The sequence below is a fragment of the Hermetia illucens genome, chromosome 5 (assembly GCF_905115235.1).
Source record: "Hermetia illucens chromosome 5, iHerIll2.2.curated.20191125, whole genome shotgun sequence".
In the NCBI taxonomy this organism is placed as follows: Eukaryota; Metazoa; Arthropoda; class Insecta; order Diptera; family Stratiomyidae; genus Hermetia; species Hermetia illucens.
In genome coordinates this window covers 9,989,745-10,000,000 of record NC_051853.1, presented here as the reverse complement: position 1 = coordinate 10,000,000, position 10,256 = coordinate 9,989,745, and the positions used below count along the sequence as shown (strand labels likewise).

At 42.3% G+C, this 10,256-nt stretch overlaps 1 protein-coding gene across 2 annotated transcripts in view; it reads left to right on the top strand.

The window, feature by feature from the left end:
• LOC119658295 (thioredoxin reductase 1, mitochondrial-like) overlaps window positions 1-9,914 on the top strand; it is a 19,743-nt gene extending 9,829 nt beyond the window's left edge. For both annotated transcript variants that reach the window (XM_038065593.1, XM_038065592.1), the window contains exons 2-6: window positions 8,017-8,234; window positions 8,297-8,424; window positions 8,486-8,715; window positions 8,776-9,538; window positions 9,604-9,914. In XM_038065593.1, the coding sequence (XP_037921521.1) occupies window positions 8,017-8,234; window positions 8,297-8,424; window positions 8,486-8,715; window positions 8,776-9,538; window positions 9,604-9,733 (1,469 nt within the window). In that variant the 3' untranslated portion in view covers window positions 9,734-9,914. The remainder of the gene's footprint in view (window positions 1-8,016; window positions 8,235-8,296; window positions 8,425-8,485; window positions 8,716-8,775; window positions 9,539-9,603) is intronic.
• Window positions 9,915-10,256: the final 342 nt, after the last annotated feature.

Below are 10,256 nucleotides of genomic sequence, written 5' to 3'. Positions count from 1 at the left end.
GTTTTCCTTTCTTATTTCAATTCTATCATGTGTGGTACCTCCTTCCAAATTTTGTCCCCTTATCTTTAATAATAAGTCTAATTTAAAACTTTCTGCAGAATCCTGTAGGTCGCTTAGTATTTTGTGGAAATTATTTACACTTTTAGGATTTTTTTTTAGTAAAATGCAATTTAGGTTTCCACTTAAACGCTCCGTTGTATTGTTATTATATTTTCATGAAGCTATTTAAAGCGAGCAATCATATTAGGATTGTTGTTTGGCGAATTAAAATTCGCCTTCCAAATTTGTTTCTATTGTCTGAGTTGACCTTGGGGAGAATGCCGCATTGTAGTGTGTAGAGAGCACAATACGATGAACGCACCTTGCCTAAATTGAGTGAATCAAGAATGAAATAGGATTTTTATTCTCCTTCATCCGCAATTGGGAACAGACCAAATTGGCCCTTGGCATCCAGAAGGTAACGATTAACTTTTGATTATTTCGGAGGGTTCTTTCATTAGAGACTTCGTGTTAACTCCACCTCTCGAAAATAGCTTGTATGATCTGTATCTATATCGAATTCTTGCATTACATCATAGCGAGAAGTAAATTGATGCGAAACTGATGTGCACCCGAGCCGCTATTTGGTATTCATTACGTTTAGCTTGAAATTAATATATTCTCTCTCCATTCATTCACTGTGTAATAACTTGAAAATCTAGTTTTCTTCCAGAAACTGACGATCCCTATAGCTTGAATGTTGGTGTTGTTATGAGCTGAGGCTTTATCGGTTGAAAACTATTAATACTCAATAATTATCTATTTATTTTCAAGGGTTTGCATATGAATAAAAGACTTTATAACAGAATGTGATAAAGCAGATTAAAATAAAGTTGGCTTGAACCTTCTAAAACCCTTACTCGCTTGGTAGTCCCCTCAAATTACATTCTCTTTAGTGTAGAAATAGTTTATACCACAAATCCATGCTTTGAATTTCCGCATTACAGACCATACTTGTTGATTGATATCTATCTTCAAGCCCCTTACTTTAGTTGACCCTGGATTTAGGCATTCAATACTTAATGCACATAAGATTGGTATTGACATTTTTGAAATTGCCCCAACCTACTTCCAATTTGTTGCTAGGTTATAACAAGTACTTCATATTTTATTGCTAAGCTACGTACTTGTGATTAGCAGATAAGCGGTCCACATATAAAACCCGATTCTCTGTAATTATATGACGAGCGAATAAGCAATCAACACGATTGGAGAAAATGCTCCAATTAACCATAGTGGCCAAGTATGTTTCGGGTTAAACAAATGGAAGATGTATGTATGATGTACTAACGTGATAATGGCAACATTGCAACTTTTCAATTAGATGCAACCTGGTACAGTGATGCCTTTCATCGACGCGTATACTAAGCGTTTAGATAAGGCGGATAACGTACGCAATAATCAACATGACTGCAAAATATACACTTTCATTCCGTATTGTTGACGTCATGTATTATATTTGTGTAAGCCATGTTTCGATTCAATGCCTGGAACGTGATAAAAAACACTTAGCGTTATTGTAGGGCGTACATTTCGTCGTAATAATTTCCATTGTGGTTTATTACGGAATCTTGTCAATTATTTATTGCAACTAGTAATTATTTTATTCTATTATCCATCGGTTCACATTAGCGTCTAACTGTCTATGTATATATGTTGCAGTTAGCCAAGGCCTGAATAACATAGGGGGATATGAATTTGTAGAGCTGTAGGCGAGTCTTTGTATGGCTTTAAGCTGACTGAAGGTTAACCATATCCTGATTGAATTAATATCTTTTATGGGGAAACAGCTGACCGATTCAGAAGGGTTGATGCTTTTTGTAATTATCCTAATTTTCTCATGTCGATTCAGTAGGCAGTTGACCCATCGTTAGATGGTGTGAAATTTAACATAATCCTTTTTAAGCTTTTCTGTAAAACCAAACTTTTCCGGTTTACGGTCCGTCTGTCTGTTGCAAACAGTTTTCTCCAAAACGGCTGCATTGATTTAAACGAGATTTACTGTACATATGGGAACTATGGAGTACCACGAATTCAGTGCATTTTAAAGAGCGGCTCCCCATACATGCAAAGGGGGGACGTAAACATTTTTTTTCATCTAGGGATACATTATCTGTGTATGATAGGATGTTCAATGAAAGGTATCAATTAGTGTTTTCACAAGCTGATTCTAGTTTCGACATAAATTGCAAAATGGGCGAGTAAAGGGTCAAAATGGAGGTAAATTACATCGTTTTTCATTAAGTTTAAGGGGATAGTTTTGATAGTTCACATTCTTCTCCACGTATTTCCGTTCGGTGTTGCTGTTATGGGGGATAGCAACATCAATTATATATGCGGAGCGACCCGTCTTGACAACTAACAGTACGTCAGGCTTGTTATGTGGTGTATGGCGATCAGTCAGAACTTGCAAGCAGAAGTATCAAGGACTGCTTGCGGCTCATAGCGGTAAACCGGATATGTTCACGTGATCAGCCTGTATGCAAGGTTTTCATGGATAACCTTTCATACAGCATTATGCCTGGTGATGTATTGCACCGGTGCCACAACAGTACAGCCAGAAATGAGATGGTCCAACGTCTCTAACGCCGAACCACATATTCTGCACTGGTCGTTCTCCACCCGTTCTTTCATGATTTGTGTAAACACAAAACCTTATTAAAATCGGTTTACTGTCTGTCTGTCTGTCTGTCTGTCCGTCACACGCATTTTTCTCGGAGACGGTTATAGCGATTGACACCAAATTTGCTAGAAAGGTGGGAACTGTGAACGCTCACGCATACAGTGAATTACATCCTTTTATGTCGAATTTAAGGGGGGTCCCCATACATGCAAAAGGGGGGTGTAAAATTTTTTTTCATCAAATATAGTCATGTGGGGTATCAAATTAAAGGTCTCGATTAGTACTTTATCTTAGTTTTGACATTCGTTGGAAGGGTGGGGAGCACGGGGGGTTGAAAGTGATCACTTCTTTAAGGGGGCCATTCTCAGAAACTACCAAACCGAAAAATCTGAAAAAAATCAGGAGGCTGCCACTATATGGTGCCTGGGCTCCGAAATACCTTCCATGCCGATATCTGTTTAAATAAAGTTAATAATAGTATATTACTACAATTTTTTGTAACTGGTTGGAAACCCCCCTTAAGTTCATCCTAGTACCATGAAATTTTGCAGTGATATAGGCTATAATATAGAGCGTGATCCTACAAAGTTTGGTGGAAATCGCGCTATTACTAACAAAGTTATAATACCTCAAATTTGTTGCTTCTTTGAAAATTGAAGACTATGAATGTCAATATCACCCGAAAGTGGATACTCTCACATAATATATGGATATATTACGTGCTACGTACTAAGAAATACACAAAACCTTTCGTACCTGAAGCGTCCAGCTTCCGGTTTCCCGACTTGTTATAAGTTTGGGTGGCGACTATGCGGTCCTGAATGGCACACATGAACCCCTCCGTCTCACCAAAGAGCTCCCCAGCACACAGCCATCTGTTCGATAAATGCAAATCGACAAATGGCTGTCAAAGACAATTCACGTGTTTACAGTGCATTGACTTCGACTTCCATTCATTGATCCGCCCTTGAACCGACTTCATCCCACTCAGAGGATTGAAAGATCGATCCTTCAACTTAAGTGGAGTTCGCCCACAGTCTGCCTTAAGGAACTCGCATGCTCTTTGCTGTAAAAATAAGCGCGCAGCGAGTCGACTTGGCGATGATGTTGTGCCGTCACGTCAACCACGCCCCTAACCCCGAAGTCACGGGTTCATCCACTCCACGGCAGAGTTTGGATGATGCATTCGGAATTTGGACATAGGTGTCCGTATCCGCCGCATTTTCCAGATCGGTCTTCGTTCACGGCAATATTCCGAATGCATAAGCCTGTGAAGGGATAGCGAATATATTCACGGGACTTATTTTATTCTTCCCCGAGAGATGCGATTTCAGTACCAGCTTTACACGTCGCAAGAATTCGAACAGCAGAGTATCCTTCAGATCACCAACTCGAGAATGGGTTCCTTGCAGACTTCTTAGGTACTTGTAGAAGTATGTCTCGGTCATAGCTTCGATGTGGATGCCCTTTTCGGATGGCTTGGATTCGACACTTGTCTAATCCAAACTCCATCCGAATATCACGGCTGAACATGTGTATTATTCGTAACAGACTTCTAAGATGGTCGTCAGTTCCAGCATACAACTTGATGTCATCTAAGTACATCAAATGTGTCAATTCCCACTTAGCACGTAGGCCATATTTAATTGCAAAACCATGCCCTCTACCATCATTCAGTAGCCATGAAAGGGGTTCAGTATAATGCAAAACCAAAGGGGACTCAACGAATCCCCTTGGAAGATGCTCCTCTGTATACGGATGGGCTCTGAGGTATTAGCACCCTCAGATGTATGCACTGATAAGGTGGTATGCCACCCTTCCATGGCTGTCGCCAAAAACTTTATTAGTTTCGGATCTAAAATTTACCGCAATGTCGTCCGTCCAGTCGCTCTCTATGGTTCTGAGTGTTGGCCGACCATAAAAGACAATGAACGGCGTCTTGCGGTAATGGAGACGAAGATGTTACGTTGGACTAGTGGCGTGACACGTTTAGATCACATCCGAAATGAGGATATCCGCGATCGTTATGGTGGGTGGCTTGATACGCTGGATGGGGATTTGAAAGCCTCGAGATTGCACCCAGATCAGGCATTCGATAGAGCCAAATGGCGAAGCCGATCACGACGAGCCGACCCCGCTTGTGAACGGGACAAAGGCTGAAGAAAAAGAAGAATGCGATACAGATGTAGGATATCGATTAGCCAGGTATACGGGACGCTACCAAAAGCCTTGGCATAATCGATATAGCAACTAAAGAGGTTTCTTTGGCCTCTAGTTGCTTGTCCTACAACTACCGAGTCGATAATGAGTTGCTCTTTACAACCCCTTGACCCAACTCGGCAGCCCTTCTGCTCCTCGGAGAGAATGTTGTTGGTCTCGAGTTGCGCATTGATCCTTCCACTAATAATGGACGGTATAAATTTATAGAGGGTTGGTAAGCAAGTAATGGGTCTTGTTTCTGCGGGGTCCTACACCATGTCCATCTTAAGGTAGTTAATTCCCGCAGTGAGGAAAGGTGGAAATTCCTCCGGCCGACTCATGACCTCATTTATACTGTGTGCCAACCGACTGTGTACGCTGGTAAATGTCTTATACCTGGGACTGGGAATTTTGTTTTTGTTGGTGTTATCTTCAGTTTCAAATTCCGAGCCATATGGCCAAGGTCCATGACATGGTGAAAGAGCAAACACATGTCATTAACAGTTGAGTTGTACGAGGAAAGATGTCATAGTCCAATGAATTCTTTCACACCCTCCGCACAATAATAATAATAACGATAACGATGCCCTACGTCTGTACCGCATTGATCCGAAACTAATAAAATTTTTGGCGACAGTCCTGGAAGGGTGGCATACCACCTTATTATCAGTACGTTTATCTGACGGTGCCAATACTTCAGAGTCTATCCATATACGAAGAGGCATCTTCCAGGGGGATTCGTTGAGTCCCCTCTGATTTTACATGGCACTGAACCACCTTTCATAGCTACTGAATGATGCTAAAGGCATGGTTTTGCAATTAAATATGGCCTACGTGGTAAGTGCGAGCTGACATACTGGATGTACTTAAATGACCTCGAGCTGTGTGCTGGTGCTGATGACCACCATAGAAGTCTGTTGCGAATAATGAACATCTTCAGCACAAGAATAAACTAAGAGCACTGAATGTATTTGCGCTACCTTGACTGGCGTGTGCATTCGGAATATTTTGAACGAAACTCGATTTGGAAAACGTCCAGCGGGGGATACGGACTATTATGCCCAAACTACGAATGCATCATCCAAACTCTGCCGTGGAACGGATGAACTTGCTTCGTGACATCGGAGGTAGGGATGTGGTGGATGTGGCGGCACAAAATCACCGCCAAGTCGATTCGCTGTGCGCTTATTTTTACAGCAAAGTGTAGGCAAGTTCCTTGCATGCGGTTATTTGTAAGGCAGACTGTGTGCTGACTCTCCTTGACTTAGGATCTTTCAGTCCTCTGAGTAGGGTGAAGTCAGACCAAGGGCGGATTTATGAACGGAATGAATGCACGGTAAAAGCGTGAATTGTCTTTGGCAGCCATTTGTCGAACAGATGGCTGTGTGCTGGGGAGCTCTTTGGTGAAACAGAGGAATTTATATGTGCTATTTAGGATGTGTCCGGAGTGTCCGGATAGCTGAGTGGTTAGAGCACAAGGCTGTCGTACGGAAGGTCGCGGTTCAAATCTCACTGGTGGCAGTGGAATTTGTATCGTGATTTGACGTCGGATACCAGTCGACTCAGCTGTGAATGAGTACCTGAGTTAAATCAGGGTAATAATCTCGGGCGAGCGCAATGCTGACCACATTGCCTCCTAGTGTACCGTTACGGTCTTGAATGAAGTGCTCTAACACACTTCAAGGCCCTGATCCAACATGGATTGTTGCGCCAACGATTATTATTATTATTATTATTTTTGTCGATCAAGTATTCGAGATGTTTTTTTATGCGCTCCAGGATTATTTTAGATATTATTTCTGTAACGCCAGAGAGCACGCAGATACCCCTTCAATTGGCACACTCCAAAGGGGTGCCCTTCTTTGGAATCTTAACGATCGTCCTCTTATACCACTCTCTGGGCAAGGTCTCGGATTCCCAAAATTTTCGTATGACGGGATCTCCAGACCGTCGCCTAGCGACTTTACGTTTGAATGCATTGATGGCCGAATTGATTTCTCTTTGGAGGAAAATTCCGTATCCGTATTTTACGGTGACGAGCCATTTCATTCACAAGACGGGGAGCTTCACCGGATGTGATACAGTTAAGAATCGTGCTGAAGTTTTCCTTCCATTTCTTCAGTTGCTCGTGATATTGGATCATTCACAGGACCATTGAAAAGTTTGTGACCATATGTAAGTTCTTTTGTGATGCTATTTACTCTTCTGAAATCATTGCGTTCTGCGGCATCGTCCGCTTCCTTGATTGACGCAATAGCAGATTCCTTTTTGTTACGGTTTTGGAGTTCGAACGCGACACGCCCTCCATTGCTCGTAGCGGTCAATAGAACCTTAAATCTCTTCCACGATTCTGCAGTCAGCTGGGTCTTATGCCGCTCCTTCGGGATGTGGTTAACAAACCGCGTAGTACCCGAGAAAAGAGCATTTTTATGGCGGCACAAGACTCATCGATATTCTCAAGCGGGTTACTTCGTGTATCTGCCATTTGATCAGTAAGATAGTTCTCAGAGTATCAAGCGACAGCTTGAGGTTGCAGCTCTCCAACCGTCTGAAGTTTCGGACGCAACTTGCAAACGAAGGTAACCGACCATCAAATGATCCTTTTCGAGGCCGAAAAGGAGGAGGTGTCAACGTCTCTCTTGTTACGCACATTCAGAAGACAACTCCTAAATCTACTGCTCGTACAGTGTCGGTCAACTGACCTTATGATAAGCTCTGTGTTCGAACAATGTGCCACCAGTGTCAAGGCGGTGGAAGCAGCAGAAATCAGCAAACCTCTCACCATTATCGTTACGACCGCCAAGCTTAGATTCTCCCATCACATGCCGGAGCAAGGTGTTTTCAGAGCCCATCTTGGCATTCAGATCATCTATAACGATCACAATGTCACTTTTAGGAAGCCTCTCTTGAACTACGTGCAATTGCTCGTAGAAATCATCCTTCTCCAAAATACCAGGAGTCCTCATTAACCTGGATCGAAATCTTACAGCCAAAAACCTGTCAGAATCCGACGCCCCGGCCAAAAGAAACAAACAGTACAAAAGCACTTTGACGCAGGAGGGAGCGGTGTACTTTCCAAAGTCCCGCTATCTTACTTCGCTTAGAGGCACAATTTTCAGCTTATATCATTGGAATTTTTGCCATTGTCTTTTCAGAAGGATACGATTACGACTTAGTCGTTCTTGGTGGTGGATCGGGTGGCTTAGCTTGTGCCAAAGAAGCGGTACAACATGGTGCAAAAGTGGCTGTTTTAGATTTCGTGAAACCTACACCCATCGGAACATCATGGGGACTTGGTGGAACTTGCGTGAATGTAGGTTGTATACCAAAGAAACTCATGCACCAAGCCGCGTTGTTAGGTGAAGCCATTCATGTAAGTCAACAGAAAGCGTATTTTACCATAACTTGTTACTAATTAACCGTGAACCCTTGCAGGAATCTTCATCATATGGGTGGAAACTTAATGCGCAGGAAGTCAAACCCGATTGGAACGAACTGACCCAGGCCGTTCAAAATCACGTTAAGTCGGTGAATTGGGTGACCCGCGTTGATCTTAGGGATAAGTAATAAAATTCATGTTATTTTCAATGAATTAGTGTAAACTCATGTTACCACATTTTCTAGGAAAGTTGAATATATAAACGGTTTAGGTTCATTCAAGGATCCCCATACGATCATCGCAACAATGAAAAATAAATCGGAACGCGAGCTAAAAACGAAAAATGTTGTCATCGCTGTCGGCGGACGTCCACGCTACCCTAATATTCCTGGTGCTGTAGAATATGGTATAACTAGTGATGATATCTTCAGTTTAGACAAGGAGCCTGGCAAGACCCTTATCGTTGGTGCTGGATGTAAGTAGATGCTGAATTGTGGCTAAATTTATGTGCATATTGATGATCGCTCTTCATTAGACATTGGATTGGAGTGCGCTGGCTTCCTCAATGGATTAGGTTACGAAGCAACTGTGATGGTCCGCTCTGTTCCGTTACGAGGTTTCGATCAACAAATGGCCAACCTAGTGAAGATGGCGATGGAAGAGAAAGGAATTCGATTCCTTAATCAATGCATCCCGAAATCCGTTGAAAAATTGGAAAGTGGAAAATATCTTGTGAAATACATGCAAACTGAAGGTACCGATCAGTTGTGCGAAGAGTTTGATACCGTTTTGTGGGCGATCGGTCGTGATGGTTTGGTTGATGATTTAAAGCTTGAAAATGCTGGAGTTCAGAAACATGATGAAGAGAAAAAAATCATCGTGGACGATCACGAGCGAACCAATATTCCACATATCTACGCTGTTGGTGATATTATTCACGGAAGGCCCGAGTTGACACCGGTGGCAATTCTCGCTGGACGATTGCTCGCCCGTAGAATCTTTACAAACTCAACACAAATCATGGATTATATGGATGTGGCCACCACTGTATTCAGCCCTCTGGAATATGCGTGTGTTGGACTTAGCGAGGAGGCAGCCATTGCTAAATTCGGTGAAGAAAACGTCGAAGTCTACCACGCTTACTACAAGCCAACTGAGTTCTTCATCCCGCAGAAGAGTGTTAAACACTGTTACTTAAAAGCTGTAGCCGAGCGAGCAGGTGATCAAAGAATTGTAGGGTTGCATTATGTGGGTCCAGTAGCTGGTGAGGTAATACAGGGATTTGCCGTAGCTATGAAGTGAGTATAGGATCACTTAGCATTGGTGTTAATTGTGCTAAATTTACATTTTTACTTTGACTCAGGTCTGGCGTAACGATAAAGATTTTACTAAATACCGTCGGTATTCACCCAACAACGGCCGAGGAGTTTACACGACTGAATATCACTAAGCGATCGGGCTTGGATCCTACACCAGCCACTTGCTGCAGTTAAATCATTACCAGCTACATATTAGGTTTTAATTTGTTTATCGATAACACTATTAATTTTCAGGAGCAACTAAATTGTACTCACTTTAAATTGGTACCGTTTACTTATTATTAGCAATTCTTTTAGAAAAATATTCATGTTTTCCCATATTTTAGATACTTAATAAATGCTGTTGAAAGACAAATGTGTGTTTTCATCTAAAATCTAAATAGATTTTTAAATTTTGTTACATCCAAAGATAATGGCTCCCCATCCCATGAGTTTCTTCCTGATGTGTGACTTGCGGGCATTGTCAGAGATCGTAAAATAATTGGAAAGCTACTTTCCACCATCATCAACGGTGTGAATGCTGAGCCTGCACTCGGTATAAACCAGGACCGCTGTGCTTGCATGGCGGGGCTCTGATTGTGGTCCCAAAATCAATCCGTGTCCGAAGAGGACGGTGGGATTATGCCTACACGGCAGGTACTCACGTTAAACCCCCAGGACTTTCATCATCAACGGCGCAAAAACCAGTATCCGGTCT